A 15,054-nucleotide genomic window follows, 5' to 3' on the forward strand; every position below is an offset into this window, starting at 1 on the left:
GCGCCGTTTCATAACCATGGATAAAACGTGGGTCCACCACTTCATATCCGAAACAAAAGAACAATCAAAACAATGGACTGAAAAAGGAAAATCAGCTCCAAAGAAGCCAAATACCGTTCCATCTGTAGGCTAGATTCTGACGTTCGTTTTTTCGGATGCGCGTGGGATAATTTTCATTAACTATCTTGAAAAAGGAAAAACTATCAACGGCGAATATTATGCGAAGTTATTGCAATGTTTGACCGAAGAAATCAAGCAAAAATGAGCACATTTGGCTAAGAAGAAAGTGTTGTTTCATCAAGATAATGCACTAGCTCACACATCCGCTATTGCAATTGCCGAAATTAATGAATTATAGTTTGAATTGGTATCTTATGCATCCTATTCGCCAAATTTAGCCCCCACGGATTATTTTCTATTTCCATACTCGGAAAAATGGCTCGGTGATCAAAGATTTTCCAACAATGAAGAGGTGTTGGCAGTTAATTGCTATTTTAAGGAGCTTGACGATTTTTATACTTCTGGGACCATCTTTGTATAACTTCGGATTATTTTATATTCATAAACAGCGAAACCTAACTACATGAAACTTATTCAAAGTTGGGATTGAAATATATGATCAAAATAATTTAACTATTTAGGAAGACGAGGAGATATCTCCATTTGCCCACTAGAGTCCGTATTTCATAATTACAGAAATAGGTAGTACTGGTAATTATTTCATATAAATTTATCAACAACTTGCCGATTTGTCATCAATATCTGTAGGCGACAAATTCCTCATTGAAATTTACAAATTTAACAATTCAAATTTATTACTCGAGGTGTGTTTATGCAGTTAACACTAATGCTTTTTTATGCAACACTGTTTTTGTTATGTATTTTATCACATTAGTATGCAACCGTTATAAACGAGACGTCTTCGAAGAATAGAGAAAAAACATTAAAACACTTTTACCTAATGTGCTTCATGAATTACACCGTTTAATGCGAACTCTCTTATAAAATGACTATTTCGTCGATGTGAGTGACTTGATAATTGCAAAAAAAGAAAAGTAACCAACCACATGACAAAAAAATTATATTCCGTTCTAATTTCTAATATTTTGCAGCCCTGATAGCTTTTTGCGACCCTCAATCTTCAGCCTTCAACATTTCCCTGAATGATCAGGCGAAAACTTACACTGACTCTAAACAGACCAACTTCTTTAACAAGACTATCAATTGTTACTGAGGTGACGATAGACAGCGATCTATAAGGTCCATTGTGCTCGCTTATCACAGGTTTCCTTGCCTCTGGACTAACTACATTGCATACCTTCTAATTTCAAAGTTTCCAAACAATTCCAGTATCTGACTCCTACAAAATTCTTGCCGAAAAGATTTTCAGCGATGACTTGTGATGGCTTAGCATTAGTTTCCAAAACTGCAGTAACAGTTTATGTTTGGCACCATTTCTTGAGGTATTGATACCTTGCTTTATACCTATTCCTTCATTTTTCTGCCTGCAGCGACAGACAAGCAGAATTTGTTGATTCTTCTATATCCATTTTGCTGTTACACAAATTTATAATTTCAATTTCTCCTAATGCTCGTTATCGACTAGTAAAAGTTACTTACATCCCTTGTATAAATATTAACTTCTTTCCTACGGAATCTGAATTAATCATTTGCAGCTAGACCTAGCCTCATGAGGTGCTTTCTGAAGCGGCAGTTCTGTTAAAAGCATCTTACTAAGATACAGATGTTTCTTAATTCCTACAGTTTTAAATCTCCCAAAGAAAGTTTTGGAGTGACCTAGCTCTGGAAGAATTCTTCCATCTCCCGATCTTCCTTATAAGTGCAACTTTTTATACCGGGTCAACAAAAGGTGTTTATGCTACTTTTTTAGCGAGCATATTGATTATCGAATAACCGAGCTCCAAATCGAACATGAGGCCAATTAATATTATACGGCATCGCTAGATCAGTTTTGAAACGATGATCTGGAAGCTTTTACATCGGCCTGGCTGTCGAAATATCGCATTTCCATGCATATATCAAGAGCAAGTATTTGTGCCTGTTTTACAATCGTCTGTCTACGATTTGATGATATTTTTCGTAAAATTTTGGGAGGTAGAACCGCCTACTGATCAATAGTAACAAACTACTCTAATTCACGATGAGGACGGGGCTCAAACTGTTAATTTGATTCAGTGGAAAGGTTTGTTGATAAGGTTAATAAGTGTTTTGATTACTCCAGTACCCGTAGTTGTGTTTGTTCACAAATCCCCGTTGATGATGCAAATCTGACCTTAAGATCCTTCGTCGAAATCCCAAGAACGGCATTTTGCCGACGCGCTGACCTTGGCGAGCTTCTTCCTACCACAAACCTAATACTTGCAATATTCTCAGAGATCTAACGGATCTCGTACTGCCATCACTTTTGCTCGGCTCGTTGTTGCACCGATATTTTCAAAATTTGATACCCAAGTAACACTAGACACTGGATGATTGCGATTAACTACAAAATGAGTACAAAAACGACATTGAGTTGCTACATAGCTACCGGTTGGGTTAAACGTTTTCGCAGCAAACGCTCGGTGTTGTTTTGACCACTGTTCTATGGCGACTCAAATGCTTTGAAGTGGAGAACATGACGGTAACCTTGACAACTCGCCCTGGCCACTTTCTATGTAACCATAGTCATTTCAAAAATGGAAGTTTCTTCTTTTTGTGACATAGATTCCCCTCATCCAACATGTTTCTTGTTATCTATTCATATGATTTGACGTTTTCTTCTTTTATAATCCTATGGTTTCTAGTGAATTTTCCATTTGTTCCGCCTTTAATTAGTCACATCTCTATTGTACCAATATTTTCTTTTTAAGATCCACCTTTCACTGTGATCAATTTAAAACGAATTTACTTGTCACTAATACCATAAAAAATTCCTTTTCAACTCATATCGTTAGAATTAAAAGTCACTAACAGTCATTACGAAATGATTGGTAATAATTTGTTACTGTGAAAGCATTCTAAACCATTTTCTAGGTCAATTTCAAACCATTCAAGCATGTAGTCTTGTTACTGACCTTTACGGTGTTTAAAATGAAAGTTATATTTTTTTTTTTTGTAAAAAGGTGTTGTGAAGGTACAAGGAAATATGTTATTATTTAACTGAATATTTGTACAATGTTCAACTATTGATGTTTCAATAATCCCTCTTGCACCATAATAAATTTACACCAGAACACACAATTTATTGAAAAAGATGTATACGTTACTTTACAATAATTTAGAATTGTTGCGAATAGCCCATGAGCAAAAGAACAGAAGAGGACCAAGATCGTCGACTCGAAGAGATCGTTTCTCATCGAAAACAATCTATTGGAATAAAAAATATTTATAGATTTGAACTTCCTTAAATGACAGATATGTTTTCTGGGGCCAACTCTGTACATTACTGCATATAAAGTATATTTGACTAAAAAATAAATGAAACAATAAATTTTTAGAAAAAGTTCGAGGGCTCTTGATATTCTTTGTACACCTGCTGTAAATTTTTCATTCTCCTACGGTTTCGCCGTACTTTCTCTTCGAAAACTTGAATCGATTCTGTTTCATTCGTCCGTTGAACCATGTTGTGATAAAACAGGATTGCACTGGCCCAAAATTCACATACCGCATCAAAAAAGTATTGAAAATAGTGAAACCCGAATACTTATGATTAATTTTTATAATGAAAATCAATGAAATCTAATCTAAAAAAGAATAAAGATTATCAGGAGAACTGGATGAATGATCTAGAACAAGAAAATATAGATAATATTATTTATGAAAAACTAAGTTCGGAGGCGGAATTGTGAAGAAGAACAAACCTCCATGTCAACGTTTGACTTGTGGCAATGGATAGATTCATTTAGTAAAATACGCCTTCATTAGCCGTTTCCAGTATATCTTTTACTCCTTCAATAATTGAGAAACTGAAATGAAAAAAATGCTCGATCGAATTGATCATTAATCTTGATAATAGATTATAAGAAAAATTCACTTCTTATTATAATATTGTTTTGTTACAGAATGAGCTTGAAGCGATCAAACAGAAATTGGAAAAATTGGAAAGCGAACGAACAAAATTGAAACACGATAACGATAAACTTGAAGCCAAGGTAAGTGTTTTTACATCGCATTGATTTATAAAAATATACAAGTTTTTAGTTACTCAAATTAGTTACGGGAATTAATATTATTAATTATGTTATTAATTTCATCGTATTGTATCATTGAATCATTACGCCGAAGTTAAAATATTTTAATGGGGCTTCACGCGCAATATCAGAACGATGGAAGAATTTTCCGCAGTACATTGAAAATCCGTCACATTAAAATGACATTTCATTCAAATGCCTTCGTGATAACTGGTCGAAACCGTTTTCAGAATTGGAAGTTCTATTCTGTTCTTACGACTTAGAGCTTACGGTGTGAACAAACATTATGTGGACAGACATATAGAATCTCTGCATCATAAACTGTCTTTCCTTAAACAGTGAGATCAAACTAGTAAGCTCCATTTCTTTCATTTTCCGCAGCTACACTTGGTAAACAGCTATCTTTTTAAGTAGTTTCGTATCATGTCTCACCCAAGAATCTCGCGCAATTTTTTTTAATTTTGTAACAGCAAATGGCAAACGGGAAGTCAAATTTGATTTGGCCTTTTATGTAGTAGTAACGGTGTGTTCCATACTAAATATTCCAATAAAATATTGATTACATATGAACATCAATTTTTACATGAAATTTTTTGTTTCTTTTGATTCACGATTGCTTAATAATTGAAATACATCACTATATTTGATTAATAAGTACAATAAATACAATTCAGTATGTATAAACTAATAATCAATAGTCATTGATATTACAAATAAATATTAACCTAAATTTCCTTTCTGACCACCTCGAACGATCTAAATTAACTGTTTGAAAACCACTCACGTATTTACACAAAAATAAATACACGCTTTAGGCATGAGGCGCCCATTTATTTATAACGGACATGCTGCTATGTAAAGAATTCAATTATAGCGTGTTAAAACGAAAATGTCTCCGAAAAATAATAAAAAGAATAATATTCCACTTCATTCATTTGAAACCACGGAGCTACAAGGAAAACTTTATGCATGTAACCGTAGAATTTATAATAAGCTACTTGAAGATATTTATATTGGCCTATATTTAGAAAACGTTCGGACATGTTGGATTTTTTTTCTTATGAAAGCTTTGCGCATCAATTTCATTTTATAACTATCACAGCAGCATGCGCCACTTGTTTCAATCGACTTTAGCACACTTCTTCGGTTTCGATAAAAAGATTTTCTTATACTTTTCATATCTTTGGTCGGTACATATAAACCAAACGTTTCAGAAAGTCCGGGATTAATAATTACCATAGGTCGTACCAATGCCTTCCGTTTTTTTTTTTTTTCGTTTGGCGATTTCTGTTCCTCTATCAAACTTCAAAACAACAGACTTTGATTTGTCCACACAAATTGGAGCTTTGAAAGTTCTATTTCTTGTGCATATATACGTTATGCCACTGTTTTACTTCCCAAAACGTGTACCTTTTATAAATTATCAACAGCTCTGTACCGTTTAAAGGTTTGATCGACTTTAGCACACTTCTTCGGTTTCGATAAAAAGATTTTCTTATACTTTTCATATCTTTGGTCGGTACATATAAACCAAACGTTTCAGAAAGTCCGGGATTAATAATTACCATAAGTCGTACCAATGCCTTCCGTTTTTTTTTTCCTTTGGCGATTTCTGTTCCTCTATCAAACTTCAAAACAACAGACTTTGATTTGTCCACACAAATTGGAGCTTTGAAAGTTCTATTTCTTGTGCATATATACGTTATGCCACTGTTTTACTTCCCAAAACGTGTACCTTTTATAAATTATCAACAGCTCTGTACCGTTTAAAGGTTTGATCGACTTTAGCACACTTCTTCGGTTTCGATAAAAAGATTTTCTTATACTTTTCATATCTTTGGTCGGTACATATAAACCAAACGTTTCAGAAAGTCCGGGATTAATAATTACCATAAGTCGTACCAATGCCTTCCGTTTTTTTTTTCCTTTGGCGATTTCTGTTCCTCTATCAAACTTCAAAACAACAGACTTTGATTTGTCCACACAAATTGGAGCTTTGAAAGTTCTATTTCTTGTGCATATATACGTTATGCCACTGTTTTACTTCCCAAAACGTGTACCTTTTATAAATTATCAACAGCTCTGTACCGTTTAAAGGTTTGATCGACTTTAGCACACTTCTTCGGTTTCGATAAAAAGATTTTCTTATACTTTTCATATCTTTGGTCGGTACATATAAACCAAACGTTTCAGAAAGTCCGGGATTAATAATTACCATAAGTCGTACCAATGCCTTCCGTTTTTTTTTCCTTTGGCGATTTCTGTTCCTCTATCAAACTTCAAAACAACAGACTTTGATTTGTCCACACAAATTGGAGCTTTGAAAGTTCTATTTCTTGTGCATATATACGTTATGCCACTGTTTTACTTCCCAAAACGTGTACCTTTTATAAATTATCAACAGCTCTGTACCGTTTAAAGGTTTGATCGACTTTAGCACACTTCTTCGGTTTCGATAAAAAGATTTTCTTATACTTTTCATATCTTTGGTCGGTACATATAAACCAAACGTTTCAGAAAGTCCGGGATTAATAATTACCATAAGTCGTACCAATGCCTTTCGTTTTTTTTTTCCTTTGGCGATTTCTGTTCCTCTATCAAACTTCAAAACAACAGACTTTGATTTGTCCACACAAATTGGAGCTTTGAAAGTTCTATTTCTTGTGCATATATACGTTATGCCACTGTTTTACTTCCCAAAACGTGTACCTTTTATAAATTATCAACAGCTCTGTACCGTTTAAAGGTTTGATCGACTTTAGCACACTTCTTCGGTTTCGATAAAAAGATTTTCTTATACTTTTCATATCTTTGGTCGGTACATATAAACCAAACGTTTCAGAAAGTCCGGGATTAATAATTACCATAAGTCGTACCAATGCCTTCCGTTTTTTTTTCGTTTGGCGATTTCTGTTCCTCTATCAAACTTCAAAACAACAGACTTTGATTTGTCCACACAAATTGGAGCTTTGAAAGTTCTATTTCTTGTGCATATATACGTTATGCCACTGTTTTACTTCCCAAAACGTGTACCTTTTATAAATTATCAACAGCTCTGTACCGTTTAAAGGTTTGATCGACTTTAGCACACTTCTTCGGTTTCGATAAAAAGATTTTCTTATACTTTTCATATCTTTGGTCGGTACATATAAACCAAACGTTTCAGAAAGTCCGGGATTAATAATTACCATAAGTCGTACCAATGCCTTCCGTTTTTTTTTCCTTTGGCGATTTCTGTTCCTCTATCAAACTTCAAAACAACAGACTTTGATTTGTCCACACAAATTGGAGCTTTGAAAGTTCTATTTCTTGTGCATATATACGTTATGCCACTGTTTTACTTCCCAAAACGTGTACCTTTTATAAATTATCAACAGCTCTGTACCGTTTAAAGGTTTGATCGACTTTAGCACACTTCTTCGGTTTCGATAAAAAGATTTTCTTATACTTTTCATATCTTTGGTCGGTACATATAAACCAAACGTTTCAGAAAGTCCGGGATTAATAATTACCATAAGTCGTACCAATGCCTTTCGTTTTTTTTTTCCTTTGGCGATTTCTGTTCCTCTATCAAACTTCAAAACAACAGACTTTGATTTGTCCACACAAATTGGAGCTTTGAAAGTTCTATTTCTTGTGCATATATACGTTATGCCACTGTTTTACTTCCCAAAACGTGTACCTTTTATAAATTATCAACAGCTCTGTACCGTTTAAAGGTTTGATCGACTTTAGCACACTTCTTCGGTTTCGATAAAAAGATTTTCTTATACTTTTCATATCTTTGGTCGGTACATATAAACCAAACGTTTCAGAAAGTCCGGGATTAATAATTACCATAAGTCGTACCAATGCCTTCCGTTTTTTTTTCCTTTGGCGATTTCTGTTCCTCTATCAAACTTCAAAACAACAGACTTTGATTTGTCCACACAAATTGGAGCTTTGAAAGTTCTATTTCTTGTGCATATATACGTTATGCCACTGTTTTACTTCCCAAAACGTGTACCTTTTATAAATTATCAACAGCTCTGTACCGTTTAAAGGTTTGATCGACTTTAGCACACTTCTTCGGTTTCGATAAAAAGATTTTCTTATACTTTTCATATCTTTGGTCGGTACATATAAACCAAACGTTTCAGAAAGTCCGGGATTAATAATTACCATAAGTCGTACCAATGCCTTTCGTTTTTTTTTTCCTTTGGCGATTTCTGTTCCTCTATCAAACTTCAAAACAACAGACTTTGATTTGTCCACACAAATTGGAGCTTTGAAAGTTCTATTTCTTGTGCATATATACGTTATGCCACTGTTTTACTTCCCAAAACGTGTACCTTTTATAAATTATCAACAGCTCTGTACCGTTTAAAGGTTTGATCGACTTTAGCACACTTCTTCGGTTTCGATAAAAAGATTTTCTTATACTTTTCATATCTTTGGTCGGTACATATAAACCAAACGTTTCAGAAAGTCCGGGATTAATAATTACCATAAGTCGTACCAATGCCTTCCGTTTTTTTTTCGTTTGGCGATTTCTGTTCCTCTATCAAACTTCAAAACAACAGACTTTGATTTGTCCACACAAATTGGAGCTTTGAAAGTTCTATTTCTTGTGCATATATACGTTATGCCACTGTTTTACTTCCCAAAACGTGTACCTTTTATAAATTATCAACAGCTCTGTACCGTTTAAAGGTTTGATCGACTTTAGCACACTTCTTCGGTTTCGATAAAAAGATTTTCTTATACTTTTCATATCTTTGGTCGGTACATATAAACCAAACGTTTCAGAAAGTCCGGGATTAATAATTACCATAAGTCGTACCAATGCCTTCCGTTTTTTTTTCCTTTGGCGATTTCTGTTCCTCTATCAAACTTCAAAACAACAGACTTTGATTTGTCCACACAAATTGGAGCTTTGAAAGTTCTATTTCTTGTGCATATATACGTTATGCCACTGTTTTACTTCCCAAAACGTGTACCTTTTATAAATTATCAACAGCTCTGTACCGTTTAAAGGTTTGATCGACTTTAGCACACTTCTTCGGTTTCGATAAAAAGATTTTCTTATACTTTTCATATCTTTGGTCGGTACATATAAACCAAACGTTTCAGAAAGTCCGGGATTAATAATTACCATAAGTCGTACCAATGCCTTTCGTTTTTTTTTTCCTTTGGCGATTTCTGTTCCTCTATCAAACTTCAAAACAACAGACTTTGATTTGTCCACACAAATTGGAGCTTTGAAAGTTCTATTTCTTGTGCATATATACGTTATGCCACTGTTTTACTTCCCAAAACGTGTACCTTTTATAAATTATCAACAGCTCTGTACCGTTTAAAGGTTTGATCGACTTTAGCACACTTCTTCGGTTTCGATAAAAAGATTTTCTTATACTTTTCATATCTTTGGTCGGTACATATAAACCAAACGTTTCAGAAAGTCCGGGATTAATAATTACCATAAGTCGTACCAATGCCTTCCGTTTTTTTTTCGTTTGGCGATTTCTGTTCCTCTATCAAACTTCAAAACAACAGACTTTGATTTGTCCACACAAATTGGAGCTTTGAAAGTTCTATTTCTTGTGCATATATACGTTATGCCACTGTTTTACTTCCCAAAACGTGTACCTTTTATAAATTATCAACAGCTCTGTACCGTTTAAAGGTTTGATCGACTTTAGCACACTTCTTCGGTTTCGATAAAAAGATTTTCTTATACTTTTCATATCTTTGGTCGGTACATATAAACCAAACGTTTCAGAAAGTCCGGGATTAATAATTACCATAAGTCGTACCAATGCCTTTCGTTTTTTTTTCCTTTGGCGATTTCTGTTCCTCTATCAAACTTCAAAACAACAGACTTTGATTTGTCCACACAAATTGGAGCTTTGAAAGTTCTATTTCTTGTGCATATATACGTTATGCCACTGTTTTACTTCCCAAAACGTGTACCTTTTATAAATTATCAACAGCTCTGTACCGTTTAAAGGTTTGATCGACTTTAGCACACTTCTTCGGTTTCGATAAAAAGATTTTCTTATACTTTTCATATCTTTGGTCGGTACATATAAACCAAACGTTTCAGAAAGTCCGGGATTAATAATTACCATAAGTCGTACCAATGCCTTTCGTTTTTTTTTCCTTTGGCGATTTCTGTTCCTCTATCAAACTTCAAAACAACAGACTTTGATTTGTCCACACAAATTGGAGCTTTGAAAGTTCTATTTCTTGTGCATATATACGTTATGCCACTGTTTTACTTCCCAAAACGTGTACCTTTTATAAATTATCAACAGCTCTGTACCGTTTAAAGGTTTGATCGACTTTAGCACACTTCTTCGGTTTCGATAAAAAGATTTTCTTATACTTTTCATATCTTTGGTCGGTACATATAAACCAAACGTTTCAGAAAGTCCGGGATTAATAATTACCATAAGTCGTACCAATGCCTTCCGTTTTTTTTTCGTTTGGCGATTTCTGTTCCTCTATCAAACTTCAAAACAACAGACTTTGATTTGTCCACACAAATTGGAGCTTTGAAAGTTCTATTTCTTGTGCATATATACGTTATGCCACTGTTTTACTTCCCAAAACGTGTACCTTTTATAAATTATCAACAGCTCTGTACCGTTTAAAGGTTTGATCGACTTTAGCACACTTCTTCGGTTTCGATAAAAAGATTTTCTTATACTTTTCATATCTTTGGTCGGTACATATAAACCAAACGTTTCAGAAAGTCCGGGATTAATAATTACCATAAGTCGTACCAATGCCTTCCGTTTTTTTTTCGTTTGGCGATTTCTGTTCCTCTATCAAACTTCAAAACAACAGACTTTGATTTGTCCACACAAATTGGAGCTTTGAAAGTTCTATTTCTTGTGCATATATACGTTATGCCACTGTTTTACTTCCCAAAACGTGTACCTTTTATAAATTATCAACAGCTCTGTACCGTTTAAAGGTTTGATCGACTTTAGCACACTTCTTCGGTTTCGATAAAAAGATTTTCTTATACTTTTCATATCTTTGGTCGGTACATATAAACCAAACGTTTCAGAAAGTCCGGGATTAATAATTACCATAAGTCGTACCAATGCCTTCCGTTTTTTTTTCGTTTGGCGATTTCTGTTCCTCTATCAAACTTCAAAACAACAGACTTTGATTTGTCCACACAAATTGGAGCTTTGAAAGTTCTATTTCTTGTGCATATATACGTTATGCCACTGTTTTACTTCCCAAAACGTGTACCTTTTATAAATTATCAACACCTTTGTACCGTTTAAAGGTTTGTTAATTACCTATTTAAGTAAGTGACCCTCGCATCGAAATGACCAATACCGGATAAAAATAGTTGACCCACAGACCCACATTGAAATTTTGCGTACAAAATAGAAAAAAAAAGTCATTAAAAAACTGTAATTATTTTTCAATATATTCCCACTTTTCATAACTTCTGATTAAAACTTATACGCCACTACAAAATATGATGCATCTTTAGAGTCCAAATATTTGTACATCACCTGTTTGATTTCATCGTTAAATCTTTCACGCCTTAACTCGGCCTTGAGCTTTGCGAAAAAAATCTGATGGTTCCAAATCTGGGCTATATGATGAGAGTTGAATCTCTGTGAAGCCACATTCGTGTACAGTAGCCTTGGCAAGCAATGCAACTGCCGAAGTAAGTCAAAGTAATATGCCGCATTCGCGTTTGTATTGGATTTTTCAAAGACAATCCAAAGGATATCACTTTTTTGTCCTTTTCGTGACCTTTATTTCTTTTGGTATAGGCTCTCCTTTCCGATGTAACTCCATGGAATCTTTTCTCATCACTCGTTACAAATTACACTTTCTTGGTCCTCGCGGCAAAGCTCTAAAAATTCGAAGCATCCACCTTGCTCTAATTTTATTCAAATACTCTTCCACGAATTTAATGTTTTCTGGAATAGTGGCCGTCACAGGACCTTCCGCACGTGGCTCGTCTTCTAATGATAATCGTGACCAAAGAAACAACTTTTAATTATTGAAAATGATGGAGAGAAGTCATTGTAAACAGCCTCCATTCTGTTTATGATGTCAAAAATTTTTTTAACAACGCGAAACTTAATTTGAAAACAACACGTCAATAAAACAATGATGAGAAATTTTATTTCTACAAAAACATAGTCTACAGATTTAATAAATTTCATATAAATAATACTAAGAAAAATTACAAAGAATTATTATATTATTCAATTATTGGTGTATTGGTATGAAATATGTATTTTGAAATTCGTATATATTTATTATAATGATTTATTTACAACCACATCAAACTTTCAATATTGTAATTTACATTAATCCATTTAAAATATTTACCAAATAAATGTTGCCTCCCGCCATCTATCGATTTTCAACTGTACCTTACAGTAATTTATCAAAGATCTGTTCCCGATACAATTGGATGGTTTGATATCCTCAATGTAGATGGCGCTAAAGAATTTCTGCAACTATTTTCACTGATTAACGAATTTTCTCATAAATAATGGAATTATTGTCATATATAGAAGTTTTAAAATATTTTTGCTCGAAAATAAAAGCATTTATCGTCTTCAAACTGCACAAATCCGTTTCTCTCTATTTACGATGTGATAATATAGAAATGATAGATGACGCTAGTGAATAGTATTTCTGAGTTATAACTGAATTTTCATAAAACACAATGGAATTTACGTGATATTTATGCTAAAAACTTAAAATAATTTTTGCTCCATAATAAAACTAGGAGCAAATCGATGGTGCGATTAGGTAAAAGATAGTTAATAATAATCTACTAGCTTTTACCCGCGACTTCGCTCGCACCGAATCCTTTAAATAAGTATCAGAAATCATTATAATAGAAAAGAACGAACTCTGTAGCTATATTAGATCTTTGAATGTAGAAAAATTGCCAAAAACCTACAAAAATCCATAACTCCACATTGAATGTCCGCGCCTAGTTCCTCTCTAACTCAACCGATTTAAGTGTTCAAAAACTCAAAAGAAAGAAGGTGTTTCAGCGAGTGTTCTTAAACCAAAACGAACTCTGTAGCTGTATCAGAACCTGAGATATAGATCTTTGAATGTAGAAAAATTGCCAAAAACCTACAAAAATTTATAACTCCACATTGAATGTCCGCGCCTAGCTCCTCTCCAACTCGACCGATTTAAGTGTTCACAGACTCAAAAGAAAGAAGGTGTTTCAGCGAGTGTTCTTAAACCAAAACGAACTCTGTAGCTGTATCAGAACCTGAGATATAGATCTTTGAATGTATAAAAATTGCCAAAAACCTACAAAAATCCGTAACTCCACATTGAATGTCCGCGCCTAGCTCCTCTCCAACTCGACCGATTTAAGTGTTCAAAAACTCAAAAGAAAGAAGGTGTTTCAGCGAGTGTTCTTAAACCAAAACGAACTCTGTAGCTGTATCAGAACCTGAGATATAGATCTTTGAATGTAGAAAAATTGCCAAAAACCTACAAAAATCCATAACTCCACATTGAATGTCCGCGCCTAGCTCCTCTCCAACTCGACCGATTTAAGTGTTCACAAACTCAAAAGAAAGAAGGTGTTTCAGCGAGTGTTCTTAAACCAAAACGAACTCTGTAGCTGTATCAGAACCTGAGATATAGATCTTTGAATGTAGAAAAATTGCCAAAAACCTACAAAAATTTATAACTCCACATTGAATGTCCGCGCCTAGCTCCTCTCCAACTCGACCGATTTAAGTGTTCAAAAACTCAAAAGAAAGAAGGTGTTTCAGCGAGTGTTCTTAAATCAAAACGAACTATGTAGCTATATTAGAACCTGAGATATAGATCTTTGAATGTAGAAAAATTGCCAAAAACCTACAAAAATCCATAACTCCACATTAAATGTCCGCGCCTAGCTCCTCTCCAACTCAACCGATTTAAGTGTTCGAAAACTCAAATGAAAGAAGGTGTTTCAGCGAATGTTCTTAAACCAAAACGAACTCTGTAGCTGTATCAGAACCTGAGATATAGATCTTTGAATGTATAAAAATTGCCAAAAACATACAAAAATCCGTAACTCCACATTGAATGTCCGCGCCTAGCTCCTCTCCAACTCGACCGATTTAAGTGTTCACAAACTCAAAAGAAAGAAGGTGTTTCAGCGAGTGTTCCTAAACCAAAACGAACTCTGTAGCTGTATCAGAACCTGAGATATAGATCTTTGAATGTAGAAAAATTGCCAAAAACCTACAAAAATTTATAACTCCACATTGAATGTCCGCGCCTAGCTCCTCTCCAACTCGACCGATTTAAGTGTTCGAAAACTCAAAAGAAAGAAGGTGTTTCAGCGAGTGTTCTTAAACCAAAACGAACTCTGTAGCTGTATCAGAACCTGAGATATAGATCTTTGAATGTATAAAAATTGACAAAAACCTACAAAAATCCGTAACTCCACATTGAATGTCCGCGCCTAGCTCCTCTCCAACTCGACCGATTTAAGTGTTCACAAACTCAAAAGAAAGAAGGTGTTTCAGCGAGTGTTCTTAAACCAAAACGAACTCTGTAGCTGTATCAGAACCTGAGATATAGATCTTTGAATGTAGAAAAATTGCCAAAAACCTACAAAAATCCATAACTCCACATTGAATGTCCGCGCCTAGCTCCTCTCCAACTCAACCGATTTAAGTGTTCAAAAACTCAAAAGAAAGAAGGTGTTTCAGCGAGTGTTCTTAAATCAAAACGAAGTCTCTATCTTGAATAGAATCTGAGATATTGAAGATAGAATGTGTGTATGTGAAAAACTCCCATAAGTAATGTACAGGGGGAAATCGCATTTGAGTATAACTTGAGAATGGTGAAAATTAAATGAAATCCG

General features: G+C 34.3%; 1 protein-coding gene across 3 annotated transcripts in view; it reads left to right on the top strand.

Annotated features, from left to right (window-relative positions):
• LOC130442393 (unconventional myosin-XVIIIa) overlaps nucleotides 1–15,054 on the top strand; it is a 185,739-nt gene that overhangs the window by 153,454 nt on the left and 17,231 nt on the right. For all 3 annotated transcript variants that reach the window (XM_056776460.1, XM_056776461.1, XM_056776470.1), the window contains one exon: nucleotides 4,062–4,151. In XM_056776460.1, coding sequence (XP_056632438.1) covers nucleotides 4,062–4,151 — 90 coding nt within the window. The remainder of the gene's footprint in view (nucleotides 1–4,061; nucleotides 4,152–15,054) is intronic.

This window comes from Diorhabda sublineata, chromosome 4 (genome assembly GCF_026230105.1).
Source record: "Diorhabda sublineata isolate icDioSubl1.1 chromosome 4, icDioSubl1.1, whole genome shotgun sequence".
Classification (NCBI taxonomy): domain Eukaryota; kingdom Metazoa; phylum Arthropoda; class Insecta; order Coleoptera; family Chrysomelidae; genus Diorhabda; species Diorhabda sublineata.